This window comes from Bos grunniens, chromosome 8 (genome assembly GCF_055505025.1).
Source record: "Bos grunniens cultivar Pamir isolate PY7600 chromosome 8, Bosgru_T2T1.0, whole genome shotgun sequence".
NCBI lineage: Eukaryota > Metazoa > Chordata > Mammalia > Artiodactyla > Bovidae > Bos > Bos grunniens.
The window spans coordinates 43884076-43906541 of record NC_141172.1 but is presented as its reverse complement, the minus strand read 5'-3'; the positions used below and the strand labels follow the sequence as shown (position 1 = coordinate 43906541).

Genomic DNA, 22466 nt, shown 5'->3' with positions numbered 1-22466 from the left:
AGGAATGATGCTAAAGCTGAAACTCCAGTACTTTGGCCACCTCATGCAAAGAGTTGACTCATTGGAAAAGACTCTGATGCTGGGAGGGATTGGGGGCAGGAGGAGAAGGAGACGACAGAGGATGAGATGGCTGGATGGCATCACTGACTCGATGGACATTGAGTCTGAGTGAACTCTGGGAGTTGGTGATGAACAGGGAGGCCTGGTGTGCTGCGATTCATGGGGTCGCAAAGAGTCGGACACGACTGAGCGACTGAACTGAACTGAACATTGTAGTTACAACTATTTATGCATCATTTACACTATTAGATATTATAAGTAATTTAGAAATGATTTAAAGCATACAGAAGAATGGGTTGCACATTGTTTGCAAATACTATGTCATTTTATATAAGGTATTTGAGCATCTCTGGGTGTCAATATCCTTGGGGGTCCTGGACCCAATCTCCCATGGATACTGTACTATAACTGACCACAAGTAAGAAGTGAAGACAAAGGACAAACCATTTGGTCTTGAAACATTTCATTTTCATAGTATTCATGAATATTACTCCCACTGGTTGTTCTACAAACAATTAGTACCAGTCAGTCACTGGAATTCTTTTACAGGCTGAACTTAGTTGGCTACAGCTGTCACTGCTCAAAAAAGCTCTAATACAGCCCTCATTTAATCATACAGGATGGTGTAATTATACTTACACAACAGTCTTTGTTCTAACAATTTGTATTCCTAATGACGTGCAATAAAAATTACTACACAACCCTCTCAAACAATAAATGAAGTCTGAGTTACCAACAACAAAAAAGCAAGCTAAACTTGTTAGCTGTTGGGAGCTGTTTTACTACAATGAAACTGACACAATACTTTAAAAATGGCATGTTTTAAAGTTTTATTTTCTATAGGTTTTTCTGATGCATTTAACATAACTTACAAAGTGATTATTATCTATGATGATCTCATACAAAATTAAAGTTTTGTCTTTTATTAGGAATTCTCCCTTAGCAAGTAACTAGAAAGAACTTGTTTTTCTTCCATGAATGAGTTGTTCAGTTTTCTATTCTTTTTTAAAAATTGTCATCTTTGTATGAACTCCCTCATAATACTACATGAGGACAATAACACATAAAAAATAAATAAATTTAGTCAAAATGTGTAATATGTATGTAATACATACAGATATGTGTGGATTGAAAACTCAAGTTTTGCCTTTTGGAACTTTCTGGAACCCCCGTCCCCCAATATTTTCAATTATATACAGATATGTAATTACATGGCTATTTTCTTTGTAATTCTAGAAAGTCTTTGGAATTTTCATTTACTTGGTTAACTCCAATTTCTAGAGTTCTAGAAATTCTTTATAACTACAACTATTTGATTGAAAATCACTTATTTTTTATAAATTGTTAAATATATATGATCCAAAAACCTTTTAAATCAGGATGCTCAAGTTCTCTTTCTGAATGATTAAAATTGGATATACAAATTCACAGATAAGGCTGACCTTCCCTTTGAACTGATGATGTCTACTTAATTCCTGCTGGAGGAAAAGAGTGGACATCCTTTTTCACGGGGTATTCTAACTGTTCCTGTGTTTTAGAAGTATAAAAATGGAAATGAACTAATGCCCCAAACAGGCTGTTATACAGGGTGTGGTTTGCTTTACAGGGAGCTGGAAAAAGCCTTAACTAAAAGTAGAAGAGTCAGGGAAACCATCTTTTTTTTTTTTTAACTCTACTACAAACAAAATAAACTATGACTTAAGGCATCATTTCATCCCTGCCAACTCCCAATAGCTTCATTAAAATACACTTTTACATATTTGCTACTCAGATGAGCCACTAGAACACTTAGAAAAACAGACTACACAGTGCAAAAGAATTACAGAGTTCAAAACTGTGCCTCTCCTAGATTTAACACCCACCTCCCTGTCAGCTCAAACTTGACTTCTCTCTTCACAGCCAGTCTCAAAATGCACTGTACTGGGTTTATACCATGACCAAATCTGTCCTTTCAACCCTGTCCCCTGACTCAACCCAGTATCTACCTGAGGAATCCACTGCCCAGCCCCCAGCAGCAGTTGCTTCTTGCTTTTCCTGTTTCTTGCATCCTCCTCCTGGCTCTCCCAGCATGAGACCTTGAAGTCATCCTCACCCAATTCTGGGGGGCCCAGTCATACCAACCCCGTGACACAGGAAAAGAGAACTGAGTTTAAATGAGAAGACCTAATTTGAATCCCACTTCTGCTGTTAACACCATGGGACCCTGAACAAGTTACTTGACCCTTCTGAACCTATTTCATTATCTTTAAAGCTGGAAGACCACACGCAGGGGTGGCTTTAAATAATAAATGAGATGATGTATTTGTATTTCCCTCCCTTCCGTCCATCTCCTCTGTCTTTTCCCCGTTCCTAATAGCTCTTCAATAAACCTCCATAAATCCTTATTTCTTTGCAGGCAAGCATAAGGAGTACTTACATACTTCTGTTCCTTCCCTGAAGCTACAAAAGAAAGCCCAAGGGTGAGTGGTTTTGTGGGGAAAGCAGGGAGACTGACTAAAGGGTACAGGAACCCAGGGGCTAGAGTAAATAATGAAAACTATCCAAGAAAAAAAAAAAAAAAGGAGAAAATAGTGTCCCCAGGCTTGCTGTAGGAAGCAGAGGAAAGGGGCCCAGCTTAGGTGTTACTCACCAACTGGGGAGGTTCTTCCTTACCATATTTCACAGATTTTTAGTTTCTGCTAGTAAAGTGTTGCTAGTAAAGTTTTAGTTTCTGCTAGTAAAGTGTTAGTCTCTCAGTCGTGTCCAACCCTTTGCTACCCCAAGGACTGTAGCCCACCAGGCTCCTCTGTCCACGGGATTTGCCAGGCAAGAATACTGGAGTGGTTTACCATTACCTTCTCCAGGGAACCTTCTCAACCCAGGGATCAAACCCAGGTCCCCTGCATTGCAGGTAGATTCTTTACTGTCTGAGCCTGAATAATTAAAAGCCAACAGACCATCTCTCTCAAATAACTTGAATACAAAGTAATTCTAAAAGTACCCTCTTTCCTAAAAGATAAAAAAAATTTTAAATTCCTTATATGAGGGAAATTCACTCCTTATTAATGTTGTAAAAATTATACCAAAAAAAAAAAAAGAGAGAGAGAGAGTTCCTTAGTGGCTTAGTGGTTATGATCAGCATTTTCATTGCCATGACCCTGGTTCAATCCCTAGTCAGGTAACTAAAATCCCACAAACCACATTGTGTGGCCAAAAAAAAAAAAAAAAAGAAAGAAAATGGAAAAGAAATTGTGTTCATGTTACATTTCTACTCTGAACCTAGAGTTGCAGGATTCTAGAAGATCTCTTGCTTGGGAGCAGATGAGCAATGGCACTGCACAAAGTTTAGAACACTGACAGGAGCTGGTTTAAATCAAGAAGGGCTTGGCCATTCATCGGGTTAGGAAGATATTAGTCACCTTTGCTCTGCAACTTTTGGAAAGGGACAGAAGCTCCAGAACTTGGTAGGGACTACACAAGGTGTGAAGTATGGAGATCCAGCAGTCTGTGGCCAGTGGCTGGACAGTGTATGCGCTCAGTCGCTAAGTCCTGTCTGATTTGCAACCCCATGAACTGTAGCTCTCCAGGCTCCTCTGTCCATGGAATTTTCCAGGCAAGAGTACTGGAGTAGGTTGCCACTTCCTACTCCAGGGGATCTTCCTGACCCAGGGGATCTCCTGCATCTCCTGCATTGGCAGGCGGATTTTTTACCACTGAGCCACCTGGGAAGCCCTGGCTGGAGAGCAGTTCACACAATCTCACATCTCACCTGCCAACAAGTGCCCTCAACTTCCTTAGCATCAATTGGGGTGCCTCACCACCCAGGACTGAAGTCCAGCTCCACCACTAACTAGCTGTAGTGATCATGGATAAGTCAGTCAATGTCTCTATGCCTCAGTTTCATTATTTGTAAAGTGAGGCTAATCATGGCACTGACCTCACAGGCCTGTTTTAAAAGCTAAATCAGAGGCACAAACTTTCAGTTGCAAAATAAATGAGTCATGGGTATGAAATGTACAGTATGGGAAATATAGTTAATAACTGTGTAATATCTTTTATGGTGACATTATAACTAGACATAACATGGTGATCATTTTGAAATATATAGAAATACCAAATCACCATGTTGTGTACCAGCAACGAGCACAGCACTGTAGGTAAGTTATTCTTCAAAAACAAACTTATAGAAAAGGAAACCAGATACGTGGTTACTAGAGGTGGGAGTCAGGGGAGGCCGTCAAAAGGTCAAATTTCCAGTTACAAATAAGTACTAGCAAGGTACAGTACAACATGATAAATATAATTAACACTGCTATATGTTTTCTATGAAAGTTGTTGAGAGTATACTCTAAAGTTCTTATCACAATTTTTTTCTATTTCTTTAATTTTGTATCTATATTAAATGATGAATGTTCACGAAACTTATTGTGATACTCATTTAATGATGTATATAAGTCAATTCATTACGCTGTACACCTTAAACTTACACAGTGCTATATGTCAATTATATTTCAATAAAACTAGAAGGGAAAAACAGAGAAGGCAATGGCACCCCACTCCAGTACTCTTGCCTGGAAAATCCCATGGACGGAGGAGCCTGGTAGGCTGCAGTCCATGGGGTCGCTGGGAGTCGGACATGACTGAGCGACTTCACTTTCACGCATTGGAGAAGGAAATGGCAGCCCACTCCGGTGTTCTTGCCTGGAGAATCCCAGGGATGGGGGACCCTGGTGAGCTGCCGTCTATGGGGTCATACAGAGTCGGACATGGCTGAAGTGACTTAGCAGCAGCAGCAGCAGCAGAAGGGAAAAAAAGAAATAATAGAGAATTTTTTTTTAAAAAATGCTAAATCAGTTTTTACATGTAAAGCACTTAGCATGTGTAATGTCCAGCATATGTGTTATGTAAGTGTGTTCTTTTCCTTGCTAATCAGCTATGTCTTCATTTCTTCCAGAAGGCTCTCCTTAGTTGAACCCCTTAGACAGGGCTAGGTTACTCTTTCTTCTGCCGTCTCAAATATGTTCTGTTTAAAGTAGAACCAAAATGAATTCAAATTACATGTTTAGGCATGTGCAGAGGATAGGGGTGAGTCTCCTGGGCCATCAAGAAGATTAATCAAAGGTTAAGAAGGAGTCCTGGCCAGCAACTGGGGGGTTTGAGTTCCACGTTGATCCAGGCCTGGACCCAGTCCTCTCCAGTGGTGGACTGCCTGGCCATCAGACACAGGTTTGGTTCTGAGCAGAGCCCTGTTTAGTGATCACAGTATTGTGGTCAAACTGGTTTCAGAGCCTTAATGTCGGGCCCCTGGAGGAGTGTCATCCTGCCCCACAGGGGTACTTTGGGTAAACCCAGGAGAAACTTCAGAGTTCAAGGCAGAAGTTGATGATGTGATCCCCCATCCTGCTTTCCTGGGACATCAGTGGGAGACGGTGGAGTGTATGTGACAGCTGCTGTGTTAACATCTCTCTGGGTTCCAGGCAGAATTTCTTATTCTGACTGTATTAGTTTGCGAGGGCTGACGTAACAAAGGACCACAGACTGGTGCCATAATAACAGAAATCTACATCTCACAGTCTGGAGGCTGGGAGTTCAAGTTCAAAATGTTGAGAGGATTGGTTCTTTCTGAAGGTTGCGAGGCAGAACTGTCTACTCGGCTTATAGATGGCCATCTTCTCCCTACGTCTGTATATCATCTTTGTGTTGTATGTGTCTGTGTCCAAATTTCCTCTTCCTATAAGGACACAAGTGATACTAGCTTAGGGCCCACCCAAATGACCTCAATTTTACTTGATTACTTCAATTAAGTCTTCATTTCCAAATAAGATCAATTTTGAGGTACTAGGAGTGAAGATTTCAACATATGAATGAGAGGGATACAATTCAATCCATAATGCTGCCTAAAGCGGGGTGGGGGGGGTGGGGGGGGTGGGGGGGTGGGGGGGGTGGGGGGGTGGGGGGGTGGTGAGGAAAAGCTCTCATCAAGTGAGATGAAAAAGACAAAAGCCCAGAAGAAGTGGGGTTGCCTGGACATGTCCAGCCTGTGCTTTGATCTAGCATATATGCTTTACAGCAAATCAACTGGGAAAAGAAAAATGCTCCATGTTCAAGATGAGCCAGCATCTGGTACTGTGAGAATGATCTGTTCTCTGGAAGCTGCACCCAACAAAATGCAAGAGGAAGAAGTTAAATCTCATGTAAAAGTATTATGCACAACTGGGAAAGACTTGGTATCTCCAAATGGCATCTAGGGCTTGTGTTGCAAAGTCAGATCAAGTGTCTGGTGGGACTAGGAGAAGCTCACTCAAGATCAGCTTCTATCCACAGACATAAAAAATAAAATAGGGGAAAGACGGGGAAAGAGAGGGATAAATTAGGAGTTTGGGATTAACATATATACCCTACTATACAGGACGGGAGTCTGAGTGAACTCCGGGAGTTGGTGATGGACAGGGAGGCCTGGCGTGCTGCGATTCATGGGGTTGCAAAGAGTCGGACACGATTGAGCGATTGATCTGATCTGATCTGATACAGTATATAAAATAGATAAACAACAAGGACCTACTGTATGGCACAGGGAACTATACTCAATATCTTATAATAAACTATCATGGAAAAAAATCTTTTAAAGCATATATATTGGGACTTCCCTGGTGGTGCAGAGGTTAAGAAGCCACCTGCCAATGCAGGGGACATGGGTTTGATCCCTGGTTCAGAAAGATCCCACATGCTGTGGAGCAACTAAGCCCATGCACCACAGCTACTGAAGCGCAAGCGCTTAGAGCTTGTGTTCCACAACAAGAGAAGGCACTGTAATGAGAAGCCTGTGCATCGCAACGAAGAGTAGCCCCCACTCGCCACAACTAGAGAAAGTCCGTGTGTAGCAACAAAGACCCAGCCCAGCAAAAAACAAATTAATAATTTTAAAAATTATTTTTAAAAACATATAAAGCATATATATATATAAAATGCAACATTGTAAATCAACTATATTTCAATAAAACTTTTTTTAAAAGAGATAAGCTTCTCTTGGAGAAGAGAATGAGGTAACAAATTGGAATCGGGGCATGTCAACAATGTTGATGACCAGGCACAAAGATCCAGGAGGGAACTGGCTAAAATTCCAAAACCAAGCATGCATCTCACCACCCCAGATGGAGAGAAAAATCAATTCTCACCAATGCTGCAGAAGAGAACAGAAAAGCAGAGCCGACAGGTCATCTTAGTGATGTCAGATTGAGAAAGTCTCTAGTGAAAGTGTAGTCCCAAACACTCACGAGAGGAAATGAGATGATGCAACTCCATCATGAGAAAGAAATGCAGCTTGTTGGGCTATTATCTGTCAAGACAGAGAAAGAGGAGGGAAGGTCCAAAGCAAATGACAAGCTGAGCTGTGACCATGAGGAGCAGGAGAACTTGAAGAAAAGCTGCAATGACTCCGTCTTCTTCTCAAAGCCAAATTCTATTCCTTCAGAAGGAGCTTATGGTCGTTGGTTTGATAGCGGGGGAGGCTGGATAAAACTTCTTCTCAAGACAGAACAGTGCAGACTTGAGACAAAAAACCATGAAAGCAATGAAGCTCGAACCACAGCAATTCAGGGAGAAGGCAGTATTACTGACCCCCTTTACAAAGAGAAAACTAAGGCTCAGAGTGGAGAAACCTACCCTAGATCTCACGGCTCCTAAGTGGCAGAGGCAACATTCAAGCCCAGGTCTGATTCTTTGCTACTCTGCTCTAGCTCTTTCCTACTCTGCTCTAGTGCCTTCCTGGGTAACCTACCTGCATCTGAGGACTCAGACAGCACATCTCTTCCTGATCCCTGGCAGAAGTGCTCTTCTTCTGAGATAGGAGAATATCTCAGCCCTACTCTCCAACTCCCTCTTTGCTGCAGGGTTTCCCCTTCCCTCACCTCCTCTCTCTCAAATCTGCTATTTCCACTGGATCCAAAGGTGGAGTCTGTGGCAAGAAGACATCCTCTTGGACTTCCCTGGTAGCATAGTGGATAAGAGTCCACCTGCCAGTACAGGGAATATGAGCTTGATCCCTGGTCCAGGAAGATTCCACATGCCATGGAGCAACCAAGCCCATGTGCCACAACTGCTGAGCCTGAATGCTGCACCTACGGAAGCCCTAGAGCCCAGGCTGCGGAACAAGAGAAATGACTGCAGTAAGAAACCCACCAGCACAAGGAAGAGTACTCCCACTTGCTGCAACTAGAGAAAGGCCGTGCAAAACCAACCAACAGACAACCAAAAGTAAATTAATTAATTAAGTCAAATTAAAAGGGGTGTCTCTGGTGGCACAGGGGAGTGGACAGGAATCTGCCTGCCAATGCAGGGGACATGGGTTCGATCATCCAGGAATATGCCACATGCCTCGGAGCAAGTAAGCCGGTATGCCACAATTACTGAGCACGACTTCAATGGCCTGTGAGCTGCAAATACTGAGCCCACGTGCCCTAGCAACAAGAAGCTGGAGCACTGCAACGAAGAGTTGCCCTCACTTGCCACAATTAGAGAAAGCCCGTGCACAGCAATGAAGACCCAACACAGCCAAAAGATATAAATAAATAAAAGAAGAAATCCTCTTCCTTCTCTTCCTTCCAAGAAGCACTCTCCCCCAACCCCAACCATCAGCAAGCTGGCTTCCCACCTAGGGATCTCTGTCCACCTTATCCTCCTCCTTATGGACTGGGTTTTTCCCTGAACACCCACATCCAGGCAAAAAAAAAAGAATTACCTCCTGGGTTTACTAAGCTTCTGCATGTACAGGATCTTCCCTAATAGTCAAGATTCTGAAACACCACAAGGTTTTTAATTCACTTTGTTTTAAATTTTCCTGTAAAATATATCTAAATTATCTGTATTTATTTTTAGTTAAAAAGCTTTTTTACATAAGTGGTTCTACTTTTCCTCAAATTGTATCTTGATAGTATTATAAATTTTAGGATATGCATTACCATCATTTAGTTACTGTCATTACATTAGAAACTCTAGTAAAAATAGTCAATTCTAATTTGATGACTCAGCCCCCTATTTCCCACACAATATATGTAATGTTGTGAGCACTTCAGCCACTATCAGATCAGATCAGATCAGTCGCTCAGTTGTGTCCGACTCTTTGCGACCCCATGAATCACAGCCCGCCAGGCCTCCCTGTCCATCTATATACATTCTAAAATAGTGAAACACTTTACCTTTGCTAATGGTCCTGTGTAGTAGTTACAAAAGAAAGGTGAAACAATGTTTCTGTCGGCCTCAATACATTTCCAGTGACTTCAAAAGTCAATGGCACCCAGCTCCAGTACTCTTGCCTGGAAAATCCCATGGCTGGAGGAGCCTGGAAGGCTGCAGTCCATGGGGTCGCTGAGGGTCCGACACGACTGAGTGACTTCACTTTCACTTTTCACTTTCATGCACGGCAGAAGGAAATGGCGACCCATTCCAGTGTTCTCGCCTGGAGAATCCCAGGGACCATCTATGGGGTCGCCCAGAGTCGGACACGACTGAAATGACTTAGCAGCAAAAGTCATAGCTGTTTCTCTAAGCATTCTGTGATGGCCTAGAAGGCAGATAAGATGTCATATTCATCCTTGTATCGCTAGCATCTCTCCTGAGGAATCAGCATATGACAGATACCCAATAACACCAGAGTTTACTTCCTAACTAAGAGGCAGCAGGGTATAATGGTTAAAATCCTGCTCTCTAGAACCGGACTGCCTCAGTTTGTGTCCCAGCTTCATATTTAGTTAGCTGTATAGCCTGGGCAAGCCTCTATACCTCTCCAGGGCCTCATTTTCCTCCTCTGTAAATAGGGCATAATAATGGTGCCTACCTAATAAAGTTGTGTGAAAATTAAACTTAAAAAAATATATGCAAAACACTTAGAGTCTGAACCATCTGAAGTGCTAAGTGCTAGCCATGATTATTATTTACTCAGCAAATATTTATTGGCCCAGGTTATTATGGACTAAAGGTTTGTGTCCTCTTAAAATGCATCAATCAAAGCCCTAATTCCTAGCATGTTGGTGATCATGATGGGGAACTGGAACGTAAATGAGGTTTATGTTAGGTCACAAAGGTGGGTTCTTCACGATGGGATAAGGAAGAAGAAGAGACAGAGACGGCTCCCTCTCCGTGCGCACACACTTAAGAAAGGCTGTGTGAGCGCACAGGGAGAAGGTCACCTTCTGCAAGCCAGGAAGGCGGTCCTCACCCAGAAATGGACCATGCCAGCACCCAGATCTCAGGCTTCCAGCCTCCAGAAATGTGAGTAATAAATGTCTGTGGCTTAACACCCCCAGGCTGTGGTATCTTGTTATGGAAGCCTAAGATCAGAGATCCATTCCCAGACAGGTTTTCAGGTTACTGGGTGCCACTTCCTCAATTAACCCTGTGTTCCCCAACCCCAGTTTTCCAAGTTCCCCTTGGACCACTTCAACCTTCCAAGTTTCCACTTAGATTTCCTGCCCTTTGGCAGCTGAGGTGTTGGTAACCTTTGATCCACCTCTCCCTCCCCATCTGGAGGATTCCTGGCTCTTTGGGAGTGGCTCCCTGCCTGACCAGTTCTTCCAGCCTCCAACAACCACCCAAGCTCCAGCAGATATCACACTGCCCAGGGCATCAACACTTGGACCGCCCCTTTCTCCTTGTTCCTGCTCCCCTTGCACCTGCAGCTGGGCCAGACTCTGCTTCCCTCACGTCACTTCTCTAATTATACCTGTTTACCATCTATCTCCCCCTCTAGACTGTCAGGGGCTGCTCTGAAGGCAGATACCTATTTTGCCGGCACTGTATCCATTTCCTGTTGGGTTCTAGGTCCAGCCCAACACTCCATTCATTCATTCACTCCCTGGACAACCCCTGAGCTGCTCCCTATCCAACATTCTGAGTGATGCTGCACATATAAATAATATGAAACCATCCCTTCCCTCAAGAACCACCCAGTCTAGCAGAGCAACAAGTAACTGTAACCCAGCACACTGCAGTAGGGGTCCACGGAACAGGGATGAGGCAGGACAGAGTGGATAAGCCTGTTTAAGGGGCTTGGCTTGGGAAAGTCTTCACAGAGAAAGTACTTGAGTTAGGTCTTAAAAATATGAGCAGACATTCCTTAGGCTAATAGAAGGAGCTGAGCCATCCGAGGCACAGGGAAAAGTATTCCTAGGAGACAGAAGAGCAAAACAGCAAAAAATGTTCTCAGGTCAGTAGGTAGGATGAGCTGGCAAGAAGGCAGCCTGAGGTGCACCTATGAGCCCAGGGCTAGAGATGTCTTCTGACCTTAGGCTCTGCACACAGCAGGTATGGCAGATGCCACCCACTCTGGCCCACACACCCTTCCCCTGGCCGATATGTGGCTAAACCATGTTTTGGTGACCACATTCACTGTGTCTGCCACTGAGATAAGTGCTCCCCTTAAAATGCATTACCCGGGCGCCCCTGGTGGCTCAATGGTAAAGAAGCTGCCTGCCAATGCAGAAGACATGGGTTTGATCCCTGGTCCAGGAAAATCCCACATGCCATGGAGCAGCTAAGTCCACGCACCATAACTACTGAGCCTGTGCTCTGGAGCCCGAGAGTTGCAAACATTGAAACCCATGCACCCTAGGGCCCGTGCTCTACAAGAGAAGACACTGCAATGAGAAGCCTGAGTGCTGCAACTAGAGAGAAGCCCTGCTTTGCACTACTAGAGAAAAGCCCACACAGCAACAAAGACCCAGCACAGTCAAAAACAAAAATAAATAAAAATTTTTAAAAATGCATTACCTTCGTTCATTCTCACAATGACTTTCGGAGGTAGATATAAATTCTGTTCTCAGATGAAGAAACTCAGGCACCAGATGACTAAGTAACTCTCTCGTGGCCACACTGGTAATAAGTACTGGAGGTGTGATTACAACCCAAGTTGGTCTGATTACAAAATTCGTATCTTCTGACACCCACTAAGCCTGGGCACTGAGTCGCTAATGAAGTTTCCTGGTTGGCAACATTTCATACATGTGGTCTGTTGGAATTAATCATGGCCTATGCGCCTGCTCTAGGAGAGGACACTTGGAAGTCCGTGCCTGGTTTCCTCAGATTCTGATCCAAGTGGCTTCTTCCATTTACCGGTTTTGCTTTGTTGTACTCTCACAGTAATAACCATAGAGGTGAGACTCTGAGTCCTCTTAGCAAATCATAGAAACTGGAGGTCACCTTAGGGATCCTGAAACAGCATCTTTCCCAGAAGCAAGACTGAGAAATGCTTCTAGTTCTGACCATTTACCAGCAGAATCACACACCCTCGGCCCACAGGGGCCAAGTAGGAATGTAAAATTGTGCAACCAGCTGAGTGGGGTGGAGGACGCCAAGGTGAGTGTAACGTAGGTGGCAGCTGCCCAGCTCTGACCTCAGCAGCACACCATAGGCAGAGCTGGGTGGAGATCACACCCATGGATACCAACCCCTCTCCCCCTGCTGATGGCAGGTGCTCCCAGATGGGAACACAGAGTGCTTCGGTGGCAGGCTTTGGCCTCATTCCAAAGCCCAAGATAAATGCTTTATATCCTCAGATACAATGAGGATTCCTTTCATGCAAAATATGAAATAAAATCAGATGTTAGTCTCAAGTCTGTGAAACCACGGGAAGGTGGGACACAGCTTAACTTCACAGGACCCAACAGTATTGGGCTAGCTCCCTTCTTGGATTTCTTTTCTGTAACGAACCTGACCTTCATGACATGGACTGTCAGCACCCACTCTCAGAATCCGCTTATGCCAAGTTATGCTAAGGAGACTAGACACCTGGTAGCACAGATTTTTAAGCCATTAAGCTGAGCTGGCAAAGGCGTGAGAGGAGGAAAACTAAAACTTGATGGCTACTCCTTGCACAAAGGACTCTTGCTCTGGCTTACAAAGCTCCCCAGATTCTAGGCTGACTATGATTAACAGTAATAGTCAAGATGGGGAGGGGCCAGTCATGACTCCAGGACTTTGCCTGAAGGACTACAGGGATCCCTTATCTTATGAAGGCAAGTTCACACTTGGCTCTGTCCCCACGTAGCCCATCCCACGACCTGGTAACGCTGGCCTTTCTGGAAGCAGTGAAAAGCTGTGTCCTCACTCCCCTGTTTACATGGAGTTGGGGCCCTCAGTGGCCTTGGTCTCCTCAGAACCCTCTCCCTACTCCTTCCCCATATCAGAGGCTTCTCTTCCAGATACCCCTCCCCACTAATCCCTATGTCCCAGTTCCCAGCACCTGTCCATGCCCTTCCTGAGTCACATCTAGCTCCTCAGCTCTATCCAGTTCCCGTACGCACAGAATGCAGGAGCCCACCGCTAACCTTGTCCCTTCCCTCACTCTTATTCCAGTCCATTTCCAAATGCCTCCATTCCACTGGGTCTCTAAGACCAGACCAGCAGCATCAACATCACCTGGGCACTTGTTGGAGATGCAGATTATCAGGGTCCCATTCAGACTGACTAACTCAGTAACCAAATTCGGGGTGGGGGGTGCTCAGCAATGTATATTTTATCAAGCTTCCAGGTGATTCAGATACAGCCCAGTGTGTGAGGACCACTGAACCACACACTTCCATTTGCTTATTCTAAGGAATAAGGAAATAGTAATTTGCTAAATCTGGCTGATTTTTTTATTTCCTTACTGCTCTCTACATTCACCAGTAATATAAGATCCAAACATACAACCCAAGTTCAATACAGTGGGCCTCTAAAACGCCTATAGGTATTTTAAAAATTCATGATCCATTTGTAACTGTAGACCATGATGGTAATTCTCCACATGGCTATAGAGAAAACACATTGCCATGCAGCCTTGGAAAGAAAGAACGGAAATGCACAAACTCATGCCAAAACATCCACCAGCCTACTCGGAGTATATGAAAATAAAATCAGTAGTCTGCTAATGCAGGAAAAACGGGTTTGATCCCTGGTCTGGTGAGATTCCATAGCCTGTGAACCACAACCACTGAGTCCGTGTGTTACAAGTGCTGAAGCCCGGAGCCTGGATCCTGCTCCACGAGAGAAGCCCATACACCGCAACGAAGAATACCCCTGCTCGCTGCAACTACAGAAAACATGTGCAAAGCAATGAAAACCCAACACAGCCACAAAAAAAATGAATAAAAATTTTAAAAGATTTTTAAAAAGAGAGCCTAATAAAAGCTACAATCTATGAATATGAGCTGTATATTCTTATATATTAAGTAGAATGAACAGATGTTAATCAACAGACTACCAAACAATATTTTAGTTCAAGTGTTTAAAATGTCCACCATCAGCACAAGTACATTTATTTTTTGGTGCGTTATTAACATTTGAGTGGTGCATAATTTTTTAGGGGGCATTGTATCGGCATATAGAATACTAAATCCCTGTCTACTTACTCCCCTTCACCTCCAAGAATCTATGTATTAATTCTTCACTCAAATCCTTTGGAACATCATGTACTACAGGTACTAGGCCTCAAGGCAAATAAAAAGATGAGTCAAAACCAAAATAAATTTGAAAAGAGCGAAGTACTCAATTTACATTTTCAGTATTTTCCTAGACCACTGAAACTAGGGAATCTATACAAAACTGATTTTCCTCTTCCTCTATCTATTTTTCCTTAGAAAATGATTTAAAAAAAAAAAAGAATGGCTTAATAAATAAGCTCATGAAAAGATGTTTAGCATCATTGGCCATCAGAGGAGTGTAAATCAAAACTACTTCACACCAACTAGGATGGCCAAGAAAAAAAAAAACTAGAGAAACTGAAACTCTCACACTTTGCTAATGGGATTGTAAATGGTGCAATCACTTTGGAAAACAGTCTGGCAGTTCCTGAAAATGTTAAATATAGAATTAACATATGTTTTTCACTTATAGGTATGTACCCCCTCAAAATGAAAACATGTCCACCTAAAAACATGAATGTTCAGAGCAGCATTATTTATAACAGGCAAAAAGTAGAAACAACACAAATGTCCGTCAACAGATGAATGGATAAACAAAATGTGGTATATACTTACAACAGAACATTATTTGGCAATAAAAAGAAAGCTCTGATACATGAGGCAATGTAGATAAATTTTGAAAACACTATGCTAAATGAAAGAAGTCAGAATACAAAACCACATATTGTATGATTCCATTTATATTGAATGTCCAGCATAGGCAAATCTATAGACAGAAAGTAGATTAGTGGTTATTTAGGTTGGGGGAGGCAGAAGATTAGAAGGGGTCAGCTAAGGGGTAGAAGGAGTAGTACTATTTTTAGGGCAATAAAAATGTCCTGAAATTGATTATGGTGATGGTTGCACAACTTGGTGAATATATTCAATATCAATGAATTGTACACTTTATTGGTGAATTGTATGGTATATGAATTACATCTCAATAAACTTGTTTTTTAAAAAAAATGACCTCGAGGAAGACTTCCCTGGTGATTCAATGGTTAAGATACTGTGCTTCCACTGCAGAGGGTATGGGTTCAATCCCTGGCTTGGGGAACTAAGATCCCACAAGCTTTACAGCATGGCCAAAAAAAAAAAAAAATGACCTTAAAGCTAGAAGAAAATTACAAACAAACACAGTTAACTAAAAAGTGTTAGGTACCCCAAATATGTGACTTCTTCTATCTCTTTTGCACTGTAACTTTCTCCCAAATGAAGGTAAGAAATTTTTATTATCCTTTTACAGTTTACAAGCACTTTTATAAGTAAGGTCCTTTTGAATCCTTACTACATAATCTTAGAGAGAGACAACTTCTCCCTAATTTTATACTTAGGGACATGGTGGCTCCGAGTTTCTGAGGCTTACTCCTGCTCAGTCAGTTGGTCAGGGTAAATATCAGTTCTTCTGCACCTGAATCCTGTGCCCTTCCTTCTACACTGTGTAGCATTTGGGGTACTGCATAGAGACCATCTGGTTGATATGCAGAGGTAGCACTGCTGACTGGTCTCAAAAAGGAGATTGCCCAAGACTTGATTTTCCTGGGAGCTGGACTAGTTATCCTAATGCCTAAAATCAAGCCAAGTATAATCTAACTGATTAGAGGTCTTGTAGTACCATAGAAAGAATCCTTTGCTGTTGATTTCTTTGCTCTTTTGGAATTTATTTCAGTTTGGGCTCATCTTTTTATTTGTTTCAAAGTCTAGACCGTGTAGTATTAAATCTTCCCAATATCTCTGATCACTTATGTATTCTGAACCACATTCTAGATCTATAACAGTGTCTTTGTTAGATCATGAATGAAACCATTTTTACTAGTTTGCTAATTCACATTTCTGTTCTCACTGAAAAGCATGTCCTCAAATGGCAACCTGGACAATTTTAAGCAGATACAAGAGGATGACATTCATTATTACAAAGCTTTTCTATAAATTATGAGTTTGGAATTAACAGATATACACTACTATATACAAAATAAACAAAAAGGACCTACTGTATAGCACAGTGAACTATATTCAATATCTTGCAATAACCTATAATGGAAAAAAAATCTGAAAAAGAATATATATGTGTGTGTAACTGAATCACTTTGCTATATACCTGAAACTAATACAACATTGTAAATCAACTATACTTCAATTAAAACAACAACAAGGCTTTCCCAAATTATATACAAACATTTTTAGAACCAGAAACAATGTCCTTGATCCATTAGACTCACTTAACATTAAAGCAGAATTGAAACAGTTTGAGGTCTTTTAGAAAATCATTTCAAATCTTTCTGAAGTCTTCCTGTGATCTCCTCCTATATATACCCCAAGCAACAATACTTTTGCTTAAGGTTTATTTTAACTGCTTTCAAAAATGAGTTTGATTCACTATTAAAAAACTAAGCCCAATATAAACAGGACACCCAAAATAAAGCCAATTAAATGAAGTGCTCCAGTCACACCAAAAAGGAAGGCCTCATAGGTTCAGGCTGTCTCCCTTCAAAGAAAGCACATGCATTTTAAAAACCTGGAGTTTCGTTGCCAAGTCCATCAGGCCAGCAACCCAAGAATTTCCAAATGTTTATCCATATTCTGTAAACATGATTTTACTTTTACTCTGTATTCCTATTCAACCTTCTCTGTACCCTACGGAAAATGTCATGAACAGTAGCCAGAAGCTCAGGGGCTGGGAAGAGGGGGGAAGAGGGTATTCTTTAATAAGTACAGAGTTTCTGTTTGGGACAAGGAAAAAGTTCTGGAAAAAGAGAGCAGGGATGGTTGCACAACATGGTGACAGTGCTTAATGTCACTGAATTGTCCTCTTAAAAATGGTTAGGAATTCCCTGGTGGTGGGTGAGGACTCTGTGCTTTCATCGCCTGGGGCCTGGGTTCAATCCCTGGTCAGGGAACTAAGAACCAGGAAGCCACACAGTGTGGTGAAAAAAAAAGAAAAAAAAAGAAATTATTATAATGACAAATTTTATGTTGTATTTTATCACAATAATAATAAAAGTATCTAGAAACAAAAAACACATAGCTAGTATACTAACCACATGTCCAAATCTTGTGTAAGGTGCCTAGCTCCCTGGGGCGGAGGGGCTGGACCCATAAAGCTGTTAAATGTGTTTGTCCTGGTCTGGCAGAATGAAGGTTCAAATATAGGACTGGATGGAAATGTAGGGAAATATACTGTAAATTACTTCTTTAAACCGGACAAAAAAACTTCAGCCCAACATACCCTCTGCTAGTGTTTAAACTGGACAAAAAAACTTCAGCCCAACATACCCTCTGCTAGTGTTTCTCAAGCGATAATACTCAAAGGATTCCCTGAGGACCTTGATTGAGCAGGCCAGGGTAGCTCTGAAATCCCATATTTCAAGATGCCCCAGGTGATGCCGATGTTGCTGGATCCTGGCTCACTCACAGCAGCAAGGCCCCAGAGCGCTTGAAGTAACGCAGCCACCCTATTAATCCAACCGCTCTAGAACCACGGTCCTCTCACCGAGAAACGCGGAGGGTTGTTCACAACCTTCTTAGAAACCAGGAAGGTCTCACTGCACATAGAGTACGAAGAAAACGCACCCACCCCCGGGACTAAAAAGCAGCCACAGGCGATAAGGAGAACTGACAGAGCGGTAGTTTCGCAGAAAGCCCTCAAGCCGACTTCAGAACAGTCTTGAAAACACCCTTCTCAACCTCGAAGAATGCCTGGAATTCAGTGGCCTTTCTCCAACACAAAGATGTCCAACTCAATTTTGACCAAGATCCCTATAGAAGAACCTTGCAATGTAGCCCTTGAAGACTGACAACGCGCAGCACATTGACGAACTCGGCCCCTCCCTTACAAATGCATCAGAAAGTGGGGAAAACAATTCTCTAAAATCCTGCGGAGGTGGGAGCTCGGGGCTCCCGGGCTGCGCGGGCTAACGAGCATCTCCCGGGCTCTCAGGTGTGCGGCGGTGATTGCGCAGGCAGCCCGCACCTGCTCTCAACTAGCCCTCGCCTCCCTCGGCCTGCATAAAGCCTCCTCCGGACGCTGCGAGTGTTGACCGCTCCAACACAAACTGAGAGGCCCTTTTAATCTGGTTAAAGAGAAGCTCAACAGAAAGTGAAACATTTCCCGTCCCTTGAGGAGAGAACTCCAGGCCAGGTAGAGAAAGAAAGTGGGTCGCAGGCACCTGTAGCCGCTCCTTCTAGACGACTGCGCAGGAGAACCCTGTGACTGTCATCCCTTGGAGGAATCGGGGAGGCAAAAGTCGGTTAAGCATCCCCAGAAAAGGGAGAAAAAAGTTACTGTCCAAGAAAGTATACTCCGAATCAACAGGGACGTGGGCTGACATCAGCTCGCGTTTTCTCCCGCTACCCACCCCACACCTCCTCCCTCACGATGAATCCAGAGAGCACCCCCCAGAACCCCGCAAAGCCCTCCCCAGCCGAAGTCGAGACCCGAGCAAGGTGTCCCGGCGCTGCCGGAGCGCGGCTGCGGCGCTGGGGGCGGCTCTCCTCCAGCCTCGCGGAGGGCCATGCCGGGACGCCCGCGGGCGCTCGGTGGTCGGAAGGGAGAGGGAGGAGGGTACTCGCCTGGAAGCCGGTGGCGGCCGAAGCTGGCGCGGTCGGGGTCACAGTGAAGGCGGATCTGGCCGGCGCTTGGGCGCCTTCGACACTACGCCGGCGGCTGGGCCGATGTCCCCTGCGCTCCCCGCGCTTCGCCGGCGGCGCCTGGCGGAGCCGGAGTACTGGAGGCGGCCCGGGGAATGGGCGGGTGCGAGTGGCCTCGGCCGCCGCTCCCGTGTATTATTGTGACTCAAGCTATTTCCTGTTTGGAGGTTTGGGAGAAAGGAAAAAAAAAAAAAAATCCAGGGTGGGGGCAGGGGGGTTGGGCGACCGGAGAGAGCGGCGGCCCGGAGGGGACTCGGGTGGCCAGAGGCTGTCGCCTGTCTCCTTCGAGCCCCCAAGGGTGCCAAGCGTGCGAGCCGGGGCAGAGAAACGCAGTTTCTTGCAGCTTTACTTTGGGGTATCTGGAAGGACCGAGCCGGGGGCGAGGTTCACACACGCCACCCAGCGGTGGGGTAGGGGCTACGGCCGCAGGGACTGCCTGCCTGGTCACTCCAGCCCGCGCGCTCACTGGTCTGGCTTTTTTCTTCTCTGCAGAACTACCGCTGAGCTTTCTTCCCGCCCAAGGGCGAGTGGAATTCGCTGTGCTGCTTTCTTTATTCTTGACCTGATTCGGCTTTTTGATCCTCTCCCTGGGTGTGGGCAAGGAACTGGTCAGCGTTTCTACTTTTTCAAAAACCACCGGACGATGGTTGGGGGCCATTGTGGGTGTTCAATTGGCGACTTTTGCTGGAGGCGGCGGGTTGGGGGGTGGGGGTGGATCTTTGTTTTTGTTGGGAGGGGGATGGGAAAACAGGTTAATTATTTTGATGGAAAGTTAACTTTTATGATCAGCTTCCGTTCCCCTCCTCCACCAACCTCACTCTTAGCCGGGATCACTGGGTCTGAGGCCCCAATCCGGAAATACCGGTTCCTCCCGCTGGGACAATAGGTGAGGGCGTGAGCGTTAACCGAGATCTAGCTTGGTCTCCGCTGGAATCCCTGCTCAGATGGGAAGGCAGAATCCTCCTAGTGCCCAAGCCTGCAACTGGCGAGCAGGTGCGTCTTCATTTAGTCTTGTTAAAGGTCCTGGGATGGTTTTGGGGACTTGTTTAATGGGTGAAGAGTTTCAATTTGGAACTCTGAAAAATGCTGGTTGCACAACTTAATGGTTTAAACGGTCAATTTTTTATGTGTATTTTACCACACACACAAAAAATATTCATGGGAAGATCATACCTTCATTCAGTTAAGACAGATTTGCTTACGATTGGCAAGCTCCCCTTCCCTCCTCCCTTACACAAACCTTTGCCAGAAGTAATGGAATAAGTAAAACTCAAGTTCATTTCGTTTAGACTGTGTATGTGTGTGCGCGCGCGTGCTCAGTCCTGTCTGACTTTAAGACCTCGTTTTCTCTAGCTGGCCAGGCTCCTCTGTCCATAAGGATTCTCCAGACAAGAATAAAGGAGTGGGTTGCCATGCCCTCCTCCAGAGGATCTTCCCAATCCCAGGATGGAACCCAGGTCTCCCGCTTTGCTGGCGGATTCTTTACCCTTTAGACTTTGGGGAGTACCTATCAATAAGTTATTTCAAGTGACTAGATTGCATCTACAGGACAGGACAGTTTTTAAAAGATGAACAGTAGTTTGTCAGGAACACAGTGCTGGCAAGATGAGTAAAGGTGAATATGGTGTCTTGCTGTTAATCTAAGAAAGCAGGAACACATACATTTGTGTATTTTCTAAGTGGAAAGATAAATTATTAAATTTGGGAGAGATGGAGCAAGTTGGAAAGTACAAAGATAGAAGCTAAACTTCTCTGACTATATCTTGTTTTGTAGATTTGACTGGGATGCCGTAAATTTTTATGATTATGAAAAATTAAATGTTTAAAAAGCAAAATGCAACAAATGAATACAGTTATCAAGTTGGTGGCTTAACCATATAAAGGGAAATTATGTCAGGTAACTTTAAAACACAATTGTTTGGTTCTAGATGCCTTAGGAATATACCTTAAGGATGAAGAGAATGCTAAAAAACAAAACATAAACTGCTTTTTAGTAATCATAATGTTAGCAATAATTTATGTTAATGTTCTTACAAATCTTATTTTAATATAAAAGATAAATATAAAATCAAAGCTAAGCAATATTAAATTTGAACTGAAATTGTCATTTAGAATTTATACTTTTCTTAAGTTTTTCTCAAGGTCTGTTGTTCAAAATGTTCACTGAACAGTGAGTGACCAATCTGGCAGGATTAAGCACTCTTAGATTCCACATTGTGGTCTCTAAATACCATTTTTCTTTGAAAGAAACTAGACCTATTTGGAGAAGTGAGTTATTTATATTAAAGGCAAGAAGTACCCAAAATAAGACTGGGAGTATCTTGTCAATTCAGAAAGCAAGGAAGCTATCAAAAACTAATAGATTCACATGAAATCAAATAAGAAGCCAACTTATAGAAGTACCCACTGGCCAAAGTGGGATAAATTTGAACATTAATAACAAAAATGACTGCAATGAATTGAGATATATCATATATATATGTGATATACATATCATATGATACAGGATACATATCATATGATATATATATATCATATATATATATGTATATGAGTCATTCGAATACTTAAAAAAAAACCCAAAAGCCCTAATTGGTTACCTTGCAGATTCAGTGGAACTAATTCATTATTTTGAGAGCTGGTAAATTGTAAGACAGAATTACATATTTTATCTGCCTCTTTTGGACTGTATCTAACACTTCATATGTACCATTTTAGATCTTATATCCCTCACTGTCTCTTATTCTAGCCACTGCTGTAGCAACAAATTCTAGGTGGGCTCTTTTCAGCTTCATGCAGGAACAACCCAAATGACCTCATCTCCTACTTCCCACTCCAGTGCTTCCCTGTTAATACCAGTGTGAGAATCCATGGAAACTATCTTGTTGCCTATGCATACAGCACCCTGAGTGGTGGGTGAGTTAGCATTTCATGATCTAACTGTGGACCAGTCGGGGGTAGAAGCTGATAACTAAATATTCCCTCCTTTTCTCCCAGGATAAACTATTCTGAGGCTCAGTCCATATCACTTCTCAGAAATCAAATCACAATGAATCACTTAATCAGATGTTTGAAGCCACAAGACTACTGGATGAGACTCCCTTGAACTGGCTCTCTCAGGTTCCCCCACCACTAGCTTTCCCTAAAACCTTGCTTCCAGTGGGGCTCCCCAGGTGGTTCATATGGTAAAGAATCTGCCTGCAATGCAGGAGACCTAGGTTCTTGAGACCTGGGTTCGATCCCCGGATTGGAAAGTTTGCCTGGAGAATTCTCACCTGGAAAATTCCATGGGCTGAGGAGCTTAGTGGGTTACAGTTCCTGGGGTCACAAAAAGTCAAACACACTGAA

At 43.5% G+C, this 22466-nt stretch overlaps 2 protein-coding genes across 8 annotated transcripts in view; one reads left to right on the top strand and one right to left on the bottom strand.

Moving 5' to 3' along the window:
- The window catches only part of TJP2 (tight junction protein 2), a 127955-nt gene extending 108774 nt beyond the window's left edge, over positions 1–19181 (bottom strand). For 4 of the 7 annotated variants that reach the window (XM_086415436.1, XM_086415439.1, XM_086415442.1 and 1 more), the window contains exon 1: positions 19041–19181. The gene's annotated coding sequence lies outside the window, so the exon portion shown is untranslated. The remainder of the gene's footprint in view (positions 1–19040) is intronic. The other 3 variants (XM_086415437.1, XM_086415440.1, XM_086415443.1) reach the window with 1 other exon arrangement.
- Positions 18847–20616, top strand: LOC147366995 (uncharacterized). The gene is made up of 2 exons (XM_086414643.1): positions 18847–20111; positions 20472–20616. The coding sequence occupies exon 1, from the start codon at positions 18847–18849 to the stop codon at positions 20002–20004; it is 1158 nt and encodes a 385-aa protein (XP_086270769.1). The 3' UTR covers positions 20005–20111; positions 20472–20616.
- Positions 20617–22466: the final 1850 nt, after the last annotated feature.